Below are 16151 nucleotides of genomic sequence, written 5' to 3' on the forward strand. Positions count from 1 at the left end.
AGACTAAGAAAGAGAGAGAGAGAGAGACAAAGAGAGAGAGAGACTAAGAAAGAGAGAGAGAGAGAGAGAGAGACTAAGAGAGAGAGAGAGAGACTAAGAAAGAGAGAGAGAGAGAGAGACTAAGAAAGAGAGACAGAGAGAGAGACTAAGAGAGAGAGACAGAGAGAGAGACTAAGAGAGAGAGACTGAGAGAGAGAGACAGAGAGAGAGACAGACAGAGAGAGAGACAGACAGAGAGAGAGACAGACAGAGAGAGAGAGAGACAGAGACAGACAGTCAGATAGACAGACAGTCAGATAGACGGATAGACAGACAGACAGACAGACAGAGCAACTGACAACAGACATACAGACAGAGAGATACGGACAGACAAACAGAGAGACAGACAGTCTCTTGGAGACAAACAGGCAGACAGACACTGTTCCGCCGCTTTGGTAATTATGGGTGTAGCAGAACCCGCGCCGTCGGCAGAGGGATAGTTACAATCACTACTACTCTTTAAAAGTATGGGTATGTGTGAACCCGCGCCATCGGTAGTGTTTATGTAAATTATCATAATCAATTAATTCTGATGTTTTGTCATGTACACACTAAAAATTTGCAGACAGAGAGCAAATTAGGTGTGTGAGAGATACTTAAAATTTCAAAACGATACCTTTAATGGTTCCAGAGTTACAATGATTTTAGTGTGTCTCTGGGTACAGGTGAACCCAGGAAGCACGGCAAAGGTTAAACATTTGCCAAGCACATCATTGACTTTGTTGGACTTTGTCTGCCAAACGGTTGTGTGACGTGTCTAGTGTGTTGGCGAAGTGTCTTGTGCTTGTCACTTCTCGCTCTCAGCCCTCACCGCTGGCTAGCACCGTCTGTCCTTTTTAGGACAATGCGAAAAGAGAGCAGAATGCGTCAGTCTCTCCTGCCAGTACAATAACCTCTCCACAAAAAGCCCTATGTAGTGCCTCCATCGCGGCGACAGGCGTAAACTGGATACCGCAAGGCCCCAGGCTAGACTACAAGGACTCGGAGGAGGTTGGCCCCTAGACGTGCGGCATGCGGGCCCACCGGTGTGTGGAAACGCCCAGGTGCCCACGAACCAACCTCCAGCTATGGGTCAAATAGCCGGGCAGGATAGGCTCGTCAACCCTGGCAGGCAGCTATCCTAAGAGAAGACCACTCTGAATTCAAAACGAGGGTAGAGGAGGCTCATCATCCATGGAAGGAAACTCGTCTAGGAGAAGGAAAACTCCGAAATGAAACCCACGCAGTCCCTCGAAGACGGAACGGCACTGGCCTTTTTTAGGCGGGGAGCAGACCGGGTGCCTACGCTATCCTCGACAAATGGTTGTGAGAGAGAAATGGTTGTTGGACTTTTAAACATTATACACACGCATACTTCGATGCATAGCAGTGTAAATTCATACTTGATCAATCACACCTGGCAAGAGGGCGGGGATGTAGCTCAGTCGGTGGCGCGCTGGATTTGTATCCAGTTGGCCGCTGTCAGCGTGAGTTCGTCCCCACGTTTGGCGAGAGATTTATTTCTCAGAGTCAACTTTGTGTGCAGACTCTCCTCGGTGTCCGAACACCCCCGTGTGTACACGCAAGCACAAGACCAAGTGCGCACGAAAAAGATCCTGTAATCCATGTCAGAGTTCGGTGGGTTATAGAAACACGAAAATACCCAGCATGTTTCCTCCGAAAGCGGCGTATGGCTGCCTTTTTTTGTTTGTTTGTTTGTTTGCTTAACGCCCAGCCGACCACGAAGGGCCATATCAGGGCGGTGCTGCTTTGACATATAACGTGCGCCACACACAAGACAGAAGTCGCAGCACAGGCTTCATGTCTCAACCAGTCACATTATTCTGACACCGGACCAACCAGTCCTAGCACTAACCCCATAATGCCAGACGCCAGGCGGAGCAGCCACTAGATTGGCAATTTTAAAGTCTTAGGTATGACCCGGCCGGGGTTCGAACCCACGACCTCCCGATCACGGGGCGGACGCCTTACCACTAGGCCACCGTGCCGGTCGTATGGCTGCCTAAATGGCGGGGTAAAAACGGTCATACACGTAAAAGCCGTGGGAGTTTCAGCCCATAAACGAACAAACAAACAAGAGAGGTTTTGTTTTGGAGTAAATGAGTTCTATGTTTGAAAAGCATGCATCCAGCACCAACCTCAACATGTAAAATTCATGCAATTCATAACTTAGAACCACTCGTCAAATACATGCATTCAAGTTCAAAGTACATGTTTGCTTTTAATTTTTTGTAATTAAAAAACAGACACACATACAATAAAACCCCACAAGCCAATAAAACAAAAGCAAATTATCATAACACCTGATAGGAATGAATCTTGATACATTGTAATGTGTAACAGTAACCCGTAACTTACTTTTCAGTCGGAAAAAAGTCACAACAAGTCTTCTTTCAGTGAACTGAAGTCCTTGATAATGTTGCATAATTATTATTGTCAGCAAAAATCTCTCTTTCTCTCTCTCACTGAGACTCTCACACACTGCCTCTATCTCTCACTTTGCCAAGTATCATTACTCCCTGAGATTATACAGTCTTGCACACTCAGGTAATACGCCAACCTCACTTTGAGTGTTTCTTCATATGGTGCTTCAAAACACTAGAAATCCTGAAGCTTACATTACATTCCTCACACTTATAAGGCCTTTGGTTTGTGTGTACGAGCCTGTGCGCTTGCAGAGTATAAGAGACGCTGAATGAGGCATTGCAAATATCACACATATAAGGCCTTTCTCCTGTATGTCTTCGCAGGTGCTTTGTCAAAGTGTTGGAACGTGCAAACGCAGCTCCACACTCTTTGCACGAGTATGGTCTCTCGCCTGTGTGTATTCTCATGTGGGTTTTTAAAGTCGATGTTCTGTCAAACTCAGCTCCACATTCAGTGCAAACAACCATTTTGTATGTCGTTTGTCCTCCATTGGTACTGTGTGGTGTGACTTTTGAACGATGTGTGTTCATGTGTGTACTCAAGTGACCACTCTGCATGAAAGTAGCACCACACTCTTTGCAAGAGAACGGCCTTTCACCGGTATGGCACCGCATGTGCACTGTAAGGCTTTCAGACTGTGCAAAAGCTGCATCACACTCTTTACACTTGTACGGTTTCTCCCCAGTGTGCTTTCGAAGGTGTCTTGTCAAGTGAAAAGACTGTGCAAAAGCTGCATCACACTCTTTACACTTGTACGGTTTCTCCCCAGTGTGCTTTCGAAGGTGTATTGTCAAGTGACACATTTGTGTGTATGAAGCACCACATGCTTTACATGAATACGGTCTAGGTACTGATTCAGACAGCGACTTTTGGTTCTTGTCACGACCATGGTTTTTGGGTGCAGCTCCTTGTTCAGAAAGTGAGTTGGTTCCCATCCTGTTCATGATCCCTTTCGTTTGTCCTCTATTTGTACTGTGTGGTGTGACTTTTGAACGATGATTCCTGTTCATGTGTGTACTCAAGTGACCACTCTGCAGGAAAGTCGCACCACACTCTTTGCAAGAGAACGGCCTTTCACCGGTATGGCACCGCATGTGCACTGTAAGGCTTTCAGACTGTGCAAAAGCTGCATCACACTCTTTACACTTGTACGGTTTCTCCCCAGTGTGCTTTCGAAGGTGTCTTGTCAAGTGACCCATTTGTGTGTATGAAGCACCACATGCTTTACATGAATACGGTCTAGGTACTGATTCAGACAGCGACTTTTGGTTCTTGCCACGACCATGGTTTTTGGGTGCAGCTCCTTGTTCAGAAAGTGAGTTGGTTCCCATCCTGTTCATGATCCCCTTAACAGCCTGATGCACTGGTGCTGAAAAAACAAAACAAAGAATTAACAATAACGACCTACATTATTAAGCCAACATTACAAACCATGAGTGCAAGAACGAAACATTTTCTAATTTTCTATCCGTTTATCCTTCTTTGTTTAGTGATTCTAAAACATAGCTTGCTACGATAAAAATGTGTTAACTTCATTTAAAATGTTTTGGGGATTCCAAAATAAGCAACACGAAAATATATATATGATATACACACCAGACCTGCCAACCCCTGTAAAACCTCAAGTGTAGCAATTTAGATTATTTTTGGAATTTTCAGAGTAGCAAATGGTGTTGAGGTGTTGCGTTTTCTGAAATGTATTCCCACATCCGCATTTATGACATCTTGCACAATAAAAGACATTTTATAATTATAGAGACTATCTCCAGTGCCACTTTTCTGTGTAGGCAATGTTTTTTGACCCGTTTTGAGACTTGTTTGTTTGTTTGTTTGCTTAACGCCCAGCCGACCACGAAGGGCCATATCAGGGCGGTGCTGCTTTGACATATAACGTGCGCCACACACAAGACAGAAGTCGCAGCACAGGCTTCATGTCTCACCCAGTCACATTATTCTGACACCGGACCAACCAGTCCCAGCACTAACCCCATAATACCAGACGCCAGACGGAGCAGCCACTAGATTATAAAATTTCTAAAGTAAATTTTCATTTGATTAATATCAGACATGGGATTCAGAAAAAGTGATAATTAAGGAAAAAGAAGGTGGGGGTCTGGGGGCCGCAGAAGGCCCCCAGTAGGGTCCAGGGGCGATGCCCCTGGTCGGGGTCTGGGGGCTTTGCTCCCAGAAGCTGAAGGTTTTTAGTGTTTTAGACACACAAAAAATGGCCCTGAAATGCATATTTCAGCTTAATCATAGCCCCCCCCCCCCCCTTTCTCTTCCTTCCCATGTTTCTCATTAATTTTACGCTAAGACTCAAAATAAGGAGGAGAGAGAGAGAGACAAGACAAGACAAGACAAGACAAAATCTTTATTATCGAGGGTAATAGATAAGCAAGAATATTGCTTTTTTACATCCAGCCCTCGCCCTAATATAGGGTCAACAAGAGAGAGAGAGAGAGAGAGAGAGAGAGAGAGAGAGAGAGAGAGAGAGAGAGAGAGAGAGAGAGAGAGAGAGAGAGAGAGAGAGAGGCGGGGGGTGGGGTGGTGGCGTGTGACTGTGTGGTTTCAATGTTCTTACCTTGTCGGTGCTAAACGACCCCAGTGACTGATTACCCGACTGGGTTTTCAGGATAGTCAGGTGCTTGTTGCTTTCCAAGTGGCTTTTGAGGGCAGTCTTTCCATTGGAGCCGTAGTTGATAACATTAACATCGTTGCACAAAGTGCACTGAGCTTTTCCCGGCAAGTTGATTTTAGCAAAAGCATCGCCAACTTTCAGTTTCACGTCTTGTGTCTTCTGGCCTTTCTCGTATTTCCAGCTCAATGATACAACTTCATCGAGCCAGTCGAATCTCCAGAGATTTTTCTTGTACTTCTGCTGGTCAATTTCCCGGGCTAGAACGGTTTCGTCTCGCTTTAGCTTCCTCATCATTTTGGCAGGTGGCTGCGAAGCGATGTAAAAATGGCACCGGATCATTCTCATACGGTATGCTTATACTGAATCCCCGATAGCTACGTTGAAACGTTGACTGTTGGAGAAAGAGCGCGTTCCCATACGGATCGACCAGCAACAGTCTGACCGTTTTAGGAACCAACCGTTCAAGAATAGTATGGAATGGAGCGTCGCGATCAGCGGACGGCCGAAAAACTTGGGTCTATACCTACATATACCCCAACATTTTCTCAGCAGATTTGCACGAATCTCAAGAATGATCCCTGGAGCCTAAAAATTTACGGAATTCCGTAAATTTACAGAAGAATCCCATGTCTATAATATACTTACCCCAATCACATATTGCATTTGACTACGTCTGAGATGCTAGGTACTGAAAACGCTTACCCATCTAACACAACAAGGGGAAGCAAACCCATCACCAAAAAGGCAAACGTAGCCATGGTAACGAGAGGGTATCCCGGGAGTTACCTCCCCTCTAGTGGATACCACGTCACTTCCTACCACAACACGTGGCAACTCATACGACTTGAAGAAAACTCAAACCATAAGCGGGGCAGGCGGGCGGGCCTACGCTATGTGATTGGGGTAAGTATATTAATCAAATGAAAATTTACTTTAGAAATTTTATATTAAATTACATATTCTTACTCCCAATCACATATTGCAGATAACATCAACAAGGCGGTGGTGGGAAAGAAAAAATTCAACTCCCATTAGAAACCCTGCCAGAAACTGGCCCGCTGCCCAAAAAGGCATGAAGGGCCCGGTGGGAAAGAAAAATTCTAACTCCCTCTAACACCCTTACCAGGAACTGGCCCCCTGCCAACAAGTCAGAAAGGGGCCAGAGAAAATCCTGAAAGACAGCCAGGATGTCGCTTAGACCAAACTTGCTAAAGACACCTTCAGAAAGCTGTGCCCAACCCTTCCTCCCCGGACCGTAAAGAAGGCGGCCCAGGGAGGAAGAAGAGCCCTGGATTACATGAACCCGAGCCAAGAGGAGGGGAAGACAATCTGACCCCCCCCCCTTTCTTGTTGGAAGGCTATGCCAAAGCCCGACAACAACTGAGCGATATAGGTCAGCTCCAGAGAAGAGTGACCAAACTCCGCGCAAAAAGAAAGAGAAAGACCTGAGTACAAAGTACCAGAGTCCGACCCGATGATAAAAAACTCAAAAAGAGCATCAGCGTTCCGAAAGATCCAAGAACGTGAAGAAACGCTCACCCCCCCTTAGCACACTGTCTGCTACTCTGTGTTAGAGTACAACTAACCAAGAAACGATCAAGGTACTCTTAGGAAGTGACACAAGAAAACAACAGGAAAAACCCTGACTGCGATCTTTTGACATCGTCACCCCTAAAGCATGCTAAAGAAGGGTGCCGTAAACGGCAGACCTGCTGCTCTCAAAAGAGATGGTAACCCGAAATCCCCTACCCGTTCGTGCCAAAGCAGAAAGGGATAGTACGAGGAAGCCGATACTTGCAACAAGCATAAGCACCCGAAAGTGCGGGAGTCACAGAGGGCAAAAGTCTAGAGTGACCAGTAACCATGACCAAAATGGCCCCCAAGCCATAGAGCTCGCAGTTCAGTCCGCTTGTAGGTAATTGAAACCGAATCAAGAACCCAAAGCCGAAAACACGACTGGTAAGCATACCAGACAAAGCGTGAAGCCGACCAGCCAAAAGACTCCCGAGACAAGGGGTCTCAGGAAAAAACTGGAAATTATATCCCAGATCAAATCAAGAGCCCTCCTGGGTTTGAGCGAAAGGCCCGAAAAAGCCTGTCCACGTCTGAAAGACTGAGGGACAAACACTGAGCCAACGGGCCAACACCATAATCATAGTAGCCTGTGATAGAAGGGTGACTGTAGCAAGAAACCCGACCGAACGGAAGTCGTACTGACTCACCTCAGAAAGAGGATGCAGAAAGCCTAGAAATCTACCGACACAGGCGCCGGAAATGCCATAGCTACCTGCGAAATGCAAGAAACAATCGCACGGGTCAAGACTAAAAGCCATAATGTCCGTAGGACAGCCATAATTCCGAAGTACCCGCCGTACGCAGGTAAACGAAAGAAAATGGGAACATTAGCCAGCTCCCCCCTTCCAGAAGGAGAGGACTGGCCAAAACTGAGAGAGAAGGTAAGCCACAAAGGATGACTCCTCCGACCTACATTGCCAAAGACAACGCCCCCTCAGAAAACTGAATGTAACCTCCGAGGCCAACTCAAGAACAGCTTAAGTTAGGACGAAACACCAGAACAAGTCTGATCGCCGGGAAAGGCAGAGTCGGACCCAGCGACAGACAATAATGACCACAAAGGTCAATCGTTGTTCTAAAACCCTGACGTAACTAAGACGCCGGTAAGAGAACCACCTCTCCGGCCAGCCGGAAGTGCGACAGAAACAGCAGCCCGTGGCTGAAACAACTGTTCGCCGCCTGAGGGCGGGCACCCGTAACCCCGAAGGGCAGAGAAGCGAGGATCAAGCACCTGATCTCCGCTCACACTGCTACGGAAAACCCCAAAAGATGTCTCTTCTCTAGCCACCAACTGAAGTCAGAGTGGCCGAGCGAAAGAAAATGCCGAAGTCACATCCACCAGAGGCAGAAAAAGTACACGGAATAACCGGAAAACCGGAAACGCGCGTACCAGAACATCATACCAGCTGATACCCTGACTGACAGCGAGTCAGAAACAGCCAAATGACGCCCAAGACAACGGAACGGAATGGACAGAAGCCCCTCCCACCGGAAAGGTGACGAGACAACTACCCCGGCCGAGGAGCTGGAACGCCCGAAAGCGGCAGCCGTTCCTTTCTCCCAGAAAGCAACCGGAAAGAAGAGGAACAGTATATCCAGCCACAGCCAGAAATGCAACCGACCAAGTCGCAGCATGCGAAAACTAAGGCTGCTGAGACTGAGGGCGGAAGCTGAAAAGCCCGGAAGCCAGTCTGCAGTCAACCCCAGCACAGCCACAGAGTGACCATGTGGTGAGAGACTTAATATTCCCAAAAGGAAGGTACCGGGAAGTAACGTCCGCCACAGCTGCAAGAATAGCCTTGAGCCTTGCCGGAAATCCCGACCATGTCCCTTCGCTGACCACCAACTGAACCTCAGAGTGGACTACAAAGGACAAAGGCCGAAGCCATAAACCCAGCGGTGGGAGGAAGAACGGAATACCCGGAAACCGGAAAACCGTAACCCAGAAAAGGACCTCACTCATCCCTTGACCATGAGGAAAAGGGTAAGTAGACCACCCCTCCAACCGCAGGCCCGGGCAAGAGGCCGTGCAACAAGCACCGACTGCCCTGACCAAAGCACAGAGTGCTGAAAGCCGACTGCAATTGTTCCCTCTCTGACGTCCCACCGGAAGTGACAGAAAGAGGAACAGCATACCCGACCGAAGCCGGAAACGCCGCCGCCGAAACCACAGAAAGCGGAAACAAAGGCTGCGTAGGCTGAGGCAGGAAGCCATAAAGCCAGGAGGCTAGTCTGCGGCCCATCCTACCACCAACGACGGGGCGTACAAGTGAAGGAGGGCCTATTGCCAGACACTGTTGCCTTCTCCCTGCCATCCAAAGGAATTGCCAAGAAGAAGAACAGCAAACCCGGCCGAAGCCAGCAGCCGACGTAACCGTCACAACGGAAACGAAGACTGCAGAGGCTGAGGCCAAAGCCAGAAAGCCCGAAGGCCAGTGTGTGGTCCACCCAAAACCGAGCGTCAAAGCGAACCTGTGTAGGTGGACCTACGCTTTCAGTCAAAACCGAAAACGCAGCCGCCGAGACCGCCACCGCGGAAACGAAGACTGCATAGACTGAGGCCGGAAGCCATAAAGCCCGAAGGCCAGTCTGCGATCCCCCGTACACCGCCGCTACAGCGTACGTGTGTAGGTGGACCTATACTTCCGGCCGAAACCGGAACCGTTTATCCCGGCCGAAACCGGGAACGGCCGCCGCTGCCAGTCAACAAAGTCCGAACCTGCAACAGGAGTTCTTGTCAACTGGCCGCAAACCACCCGAAAACGCAGCCGCCGAAACCGCCACCGCGGAAACAAAGACTACAAAGACTGAGGCTCGAAGCCATCATGCCCGGAGGCCAGTCTACGGTCCCGCCATACACGGCAGCTGCAGCGTACGTGTGTAGGTGGACCTATAATTCCGGCCGAAACCGAAAACGCAGCCGCCGGAACCACAAGAGCGGAAACGACGACTGCATAGACTGAGGCCGGAAGCCAAAAAGGCCGGAGGCCAGTCTGTGGTCCATAAACTCACCGCAAACAGAGCGAGAAGTGAGAGAAGGACCTATACTTCCGGTCAAAACCGGAAAAAACGCAGCCGCCGAAACCGCCGATAGCGGAAACGAAGACTGCATAGACTGAGGCCGGAAGCCATAAAGCCCGGAGGCCAGTCTGTGATCCATACCCTCACCACACAAGCTGAGCGGGAAGTGAGAGAAGGACCTATACTTCCGGTCGAAACCGGAAAGACGCAGCCGCCGAAACCGCCGATAGCGGAAACGAAGACTGCATAGACTGAGGCCGGAAGCCATAAAGCCCGGAGGCCAGTCTGTGATCCATACCCTCACTACACAAGCTGAGCGGGAAGTGAGAGAAGGACCTGTGCTTCCGGCCGAAGCCGGAAATGCGGCGACCGTAAACGGAAGCTGCTGCTGAGCATCAAAGCCCCAGACATTCTGGCTGGGACTGACGCTAGCATAAAGCACAGACTGGTTACCAACGTCCAAAGCCGAAACGGGAGGACGAGTCACCAGTAGAGTGCAGAGAGTGACTCTGCCCAATTGACCTGTCTCCCGGCAGGGAGTGTCCCGACGCCTCACGAGGGCTGTGGGACCAGGTCAACTTACTTGAATGGCCTGCGAAGAAGGCGGAAACGGCAGAGGCAGGAAGCTGCACTCCAGAACCGGAAGCCACAGCTAGCAAGCAAGGGACTGCACAACCCCAAAGGAAGAAGGCAGAGCAGAGCTGACGAAAAACGGAAGAGCGCTGCATCTCCCGCTGGCCAATGTATCGGATATCTGAAACAAGAGATATATATGTCGTGCCGAATTCACGGAATTGCCGATTTCGCGAAATCGGCAACATTTTTGCCCATTTCGCGTAATCGGCAAAACGCTGCCTATTACGCGAAATCGGCAGCGTTTTGCCGAAAATGCGTAAAGGCTCCTAACATGTGTCCATTTCGCAAAAATGACAGCCAGTCTGTTACTTTTTTTGTCACCAGAACATTACATTAGCAATGCTTTACCTCCCCACTATGTTTTTATGGTCTGTGTTGGTCTGTGTAAAGCATAACTCCTGTAATGCACGAAAACTACACTTTTGGCCATAACTTGCCATAACTTATCGATTATTGCAACATTTATCCATTCGATTATCTAGCTGTCTAAGTGTGAGGATATCCTAGGCATTTGAGAACTTTAAAGCCAAAAACGGGCTGCCGATTTCGCAAAATCGGCACATTTTACAAGCCTTTACGCTTTTTCGGCAAAACGCTGCCGATTTCGCGTAATGGGCAGCGTTTTGCCGATTACGTGAAATGGGCAAAAATGTTGCCGATTTCGCGAATTCGGCAATTACGTGAATTCGGCACGACATATATAGCAAAGAGGACCAAGAGCCCCCTAATCCGGAGCCAACAAAGATGAAGGCGGCGAAACAACGGCCGAGCTAGACGTACAGCAGTAGTCGAACTCGGAGGAGAAAAAGTCACCGAAAAAACAGTGTTGAGGGCTTCATAAGAAGCCCCAACACCCAGCTAAGCAGAGGACGACTTGGGCTTGTTACCTTACCCCTAACGTCGGCCTTAACCCCTTTCGCTCGTCTGAGTCAGCCATGCTGACTAACCAAAACGAACAAGGCAAGACAAAAATTTACTGAAAAACGTACGTTCAAAACGGACAGAAAACTCAGTAAACAAACAAAACAAAGAACGTGCAACGAACACAACTACCGAGCTTGCAACTACATGAGAAGACAAGACCGGTACATGCAAAACAATAAACATCAGCAAAGCTAATGAACATACAAATGGCGGCACGCAACAGCTACTGATAACACAAGTCCCACGGACGAACTATCAGTAACAACACAGAAAGGACGTTTGCAAACAACAAACCAAAACAAGAACGGCTCACCAACTGGAGCCGGCACAGGTGAAAGACAGGTAAAACGTGGCAGGCAGGTGAGAAGTCTCACCAAGATAGCCACTGTCAGCGAAAAATTCAGGACACCCTCTCTCTAGGACGCTGAAAGATCGTATGAGTTGCCACGTGTTGTGGTAGGAAGTGACGTGGTATCCACTAGAGGGGAGGTAACTCCCGGGATACCCTCTCGTTACCATGGCTACGTTTGCCTTTTTGGTGATGGGTTTGCTTCCCCTTGTTGTGTTAGATGGGTAAGCGTTTTCAGTACCTAGCATCTCAGACGTAGTCAAATGCAATATGTGATTGGGAGTAAGAATATGTAATTTAATGCCAATTTTAAAGTCTTAGGTATGACCCGGCCGGGGTTCGAACCCACGACCTCCCGATCACGGGGCGGACGCCTTACCACTAGGCCAACCGTGCCGGTCGTTTTGAGACTGTTACATAGAGCGGGAAGCAAAAGTGAGTACAAGGAATCCCACAAATCCCTGAAAGAGACTGTGTGATAGATGGAGAGATGGAATGTCTGTTTTGAAAAAAAAACAAATGGAAAGTTCTGTCTGCAATTAAATGTTCCGAAAAGAACATATTCCTGTCATTTAGATACAGTGTACTCCATTATTTTTAGAAGTCTACCAGTCTCCAATTTTTTCAAATATTTATTGTTTTCGAAGACCTTGTTTTTTAAGACCTTGTTTCCTTTGAGTGTCTGTGTATGTGTTTAAACATTTGTTTGTGTCCTAAATAAAAAATATATTATTTTCGTAATATCTGCAAATTTAGTTTTATTTTCCGACTCCCTTGCCTTAACCTTTTGCACTCCAGATTCCAGCAAGCATTACTTCCCCTGTAGTCATTATTTTGCTTACCCTAAGCAACAGAATAACACTCACTCACTTTAAACACCCACAGCTTCTTTGAAAATGCACGTATAAGCATCCAGGATCCCCACTGGTTTTTAGAAACAAAATTCCATGACTTTTCCATGACTTTCCATGAGCCTCAATAACATTTTCCATGACTAGATCCACAGGTCGCCATTTCCGAACACGCAAACTTTTTACGTCTTGTCACTGCCAGTTTTGACACTGGCTTGCTTTGCACTGAATTTGAGTCAGTTTCTACGCAGTGTCTCTTCGACAAGCAAGTCAAGCATTTGCTACGCAGTCATGTAATGTTTGCTGGTCCTGTCATTTCATTAAAACTGGACCACAGCCGCCTGTGACTGGACCAGCCACTGTTTGTATCCATCTGCACTTTCGTAAATTCCGTTTCGTAACCGCCACTGTGACTTGACGAACTGTCATGTTTTTCACCGCGATACACAGTTCATTGCGAAGATCTTCCTTGGTAATTCGTTCCAATTCCGCATACTTTTTGTTGTCAAGAAACAACTCGAAAGAAAGTTTCAAACTCATCATCCTCCATCTTGCTTGTCGAAGCGCTAAAGTACTTTATCGATGCAAAAACAAAAGCAGAAAACTTCGACGAAACCGACTCAAATGCAGCGCAGACGACACGACAAGATAACGGAAGGAAGTGAGCCTCGCTTTGGCTCAAGTGCCGTTAAAAATACCGTTATTCTCGTATGCAAATACGAACGAGAAGTTGGTCATACGAACAAGCCTTGTGCTGGCGACGCAAATAGCTACTGGCTGGCAAAGGGAGGGGGGAGGGGAATGGCTGGGCGACGACAATAGCCGCTGGTGTGATAAAGGTTAATTTTTTTCTTTCTTATTTTTGTTAAATTCCATGACTTTCCATGACTTGAATTGAAATTCCATGACTTTCCAGGCCTGGAAAATTAAAAATCAAATTCCATGACTTTCCAGGTTTTCCATGACCTGAATGAACCCTGAGCATGACACTATGTGGTTGTGATGGGGTTATTCAAAATTAGGATAATATTTTCTATTTGCATATATTATTTGTAAATAAAAAAAAATAAAAAAACCGAAAAGGAGTTATGTTGTCTTGTCAGTGGCAACTTGCATGTTGTAAAATGAACCAATCTATGTCTGGTGCAGATCCTTTGAACAGAAAATCCTGTAGTTGACCAGGGTGTGATTCCGCTTGAAGCAAGGGTAGGGACACATGGGCTCGGAGCATTTGTCACAAATGTATTGTGTTTGGCAGCGTTTCACACTTCTGTTCGAGCACACAACACAGTCAGGCTTTGATGGTTTGCCACTGGCTAGTCTCTTCGGTTGATGCCAACAAAATGTTCTGGGCTGATGATGCGCATTGCGGGTTCATTGGGGGGTCGTCCAACACTGCGTGGCTGGGGTTTGAATCCCTCAAGATGTGATTCTGACTTCAGGTGTGTGCGTGCGGGGTGGGGGTGTGTTGGGGTCAGCTTACCTTCATGTGACTTCTCTGTTGACTCAGCAGGGGGCTGCATGTCCTCTGCAACGTCTAGTTCGATCTTGAACTCTGACATGGCCTGAGAGTCGCACCGATCAGGGACTTCACAGTCTGTCTGCAGGTGTTGCACATCTGTTGCAAAACCTGGCAAGTCCTCAATGGTATCTATCTCAGTCTTCACATCCACTGAGTCAAGGATCTCTTTTGTTTCACACTCAGACACTAGATGCTGTTCAATCTTGAACTCTGATATGGCCTGAGAGTCGCACCAATCAGGGGTTTCACAGTCTGTCTGCAGGTGTTGAACATCTGTTGCAAAACCTGGCAAGTCCTCAATGGTACAGTGGAACCCCTCTCTAGCGACCTTGAAAATGTTGACAAAAATCGGTCCTTATGGAGGGGGGTCCTTACAGAGGGAGGGGGCGGGGTCAGGGGGCCACAAAGAAAGTCAGATTTTCTTAAAAAAAAGAAAACAGAGAAGTTTGAGTTGCTGACGACCGTTTTCTCAAGCAAACTGCTTCGATTTCATGTTTGACATTGTCCATGGTGTCCACCAGTTCGGGTGCATGTACTACCCTGGCCAAGTTTCCTCTCAAGACATCAAAGAGACCGCCCCAAAGGTTAAACTCCCCATAGGTTAAACTCGGTCACTGACCCGGGTGCAGGAAGTGTTTCCTCTCTCAGATATGAAAGGGGAACCACCTCTCATAGCTAAAACTGGGTCAATGACCCCTGGGAAGAAGGTCAGTGTCTATAAACAAAGCCACCCAGCTATCACAATGGACCTGCCTTTGATCTCGCCGCACACGCAGATCGGAAAATTCTTTTTTCTGGCAGCCAGGAACCAATCCCAAATCTTTTTATTTAGTGATTTACGTCAGAGTATGTTGTCTTCTGCCGCTTTAATCGCATTCGATCGGCATTGTCACCACTTTCCCACCCTTTCAGAATGTTTTCCTTGTCTTGGATAATTCTTTGAATTTGCGATTTTCCAACATCAAGACTTTTTGCAATCGCGATGGCAGTTTCTCCCTTTTTGTGTCTGTTCACAACATTCACTCGATTTTCGAGAGTTACATATTTTATTTTATTTGTAGACGCCATGTCGATCTCCACTGCTCTTCTGTCCAAAGACTGTCTATTCTGACTGAGTTGAACGGTGTATGTTGGTCACGTGCGTTTGTTTTCTCGATGATTGGTTTGTGATGTTTACTCAGCCCACCCAACCATCACACCTCTCAGCGGTGTAGTGCCTTTGCTTACGCGAGACGATTATAACTGTCAGTGATGCATTACGCTGACTGAGAGTCTTGACTTTGTCGGTCGGTCCTTAGACGTTAGAGCGGGGTGGTCGCTACACTGGTGACAACTATATAAAGAAACACATCGGTTAAAAAAAAAGGGTCGTTGTGGCGGGGTAGTCGTTAGAGAGGGGGGTCCTTGTGAGGGGTTCCACTGTATCTATCTCAGTCTTCACATCCACTGAGTCAAGGATCTCTTTTGTTTCACACCCAGACACTAGATGCTGATCACTCATGAAATCTTGAGGATTGTCAGGACAATACATCTCTAACTTGACTCCTGGTGATTCAAATGACTCTGTCTTTCTGCAGACTGTCTGTTCACACTCATCAGATGCCAGAATCTTCTGTATCGAGTCCACAGAGGTGTCTGTTTCTGTTTTTTGCACTGGTATCTGCTTCAGATCCTGCTTTCTGCTTGATAGTGATACCCTGTACAGGTCGCTCCTTGGCGGTTCAGTCTCTGTTTTAATCTCCATGCTACTGCTGAGTCCTATGAAGGAATTGCCTTGTCTGTAAAAGATTTAAAACAAAACAAAAATCAAAAAAAATTCAACAATCACATTCCCTAGCATTTGCTACTACATTGTACAACACATTGCATTTTACATGCAGAGCATTGACTGTTCTTCATATTTTAATTTACAACCCATGATAGATGCAAAGCAATGCTTTTTACTGGTAGTGTTGCTGTTAGTACTGCCATCTGTGTGAATTGTGTCATATTATTATTATATGTACAATAATATGATTGTATGCTTTGGGAAACTTGCCAGTTGTATACCTTCAGAATGAGACGTACCTCAGTATTAACTGATTCATGAAGGCAGTAAAGAGGAAAAATAAAGCCAATTTGGGAATACATGAGACTGGCAGATACTGCTATTCAAAAGGCACATGTATG

At 47.1% G+C, this 16151-nt stretch overlaps 1 protein-coding gene across 1 annotated transcript; it reads right to left on the reverse strand.

Moving 5' to 3' along the window:
* Positions 1-735: 735 nt before the first annotated feature.
* LOC138947949 (zinc finger protein ZFP2-like) lies at positions 736-15726 on the reverse strand. Its single transcript, XM_070319474.1, has 3 exons — positions 15424-15726; positions 13944-14310; positions 736-3835 (listed from the first exon to the last, which is right to left on the reverse strand). Exons 1-3 carry the CDS (start codon positions 15724-15726, stop codon positions 2601-2603), a joined length of 1905 nt encoding a protein of 634 aa, XP_070175575.1. The 3' UTR covers positions 736-2600.
* Between the last annotated feature and the right edge of the window lie 425 nt (positions 15727-16151).

The sequence above is a fragment of the Littorina saxatilis genome, linkage group LG15, assembly GCF_037325665.1.
Source record: "Littorina saxatilis isolate snail1 linkage group LG15, US_GU_Lsax_2.0, whole genome shotgun sequence".
NCBI classification, from domain to species: Eukaryota; Metazoa; Mollusca; class Gastropoda; order Littorinimorpha; family Littorinidae; genus Littorina; species Littorina saxatilis.

What these genes read in the sequence shown, in the direction of transcription:
- LOC138947949 (XM_070319474.1), bottom strand. Translation starts at nt 15,726, where the DNA reads ATGGAGATTAAAACAGAGACTGAACCGCCAAGGAGCGACCTGTACAGG. An exon ending in AGATCCTTGACTCAGTGGAT is followed by an intron (nt 14,311 to 15,423) that starts GTGAAGACTGAG and finishes AACATTTTCAAG; the next exon opens with GTCGCTAGAGAGGGGTTCCA. An exon ending in AACAGAGAAGTCACATGAAG is followed by an intron (nt 3,836 to 13,943) that starts GTAAGCTGACCC and finishes TTGTTTTTTCAG; the next exon opens with CACCAGTGCATCAGGCTGTT.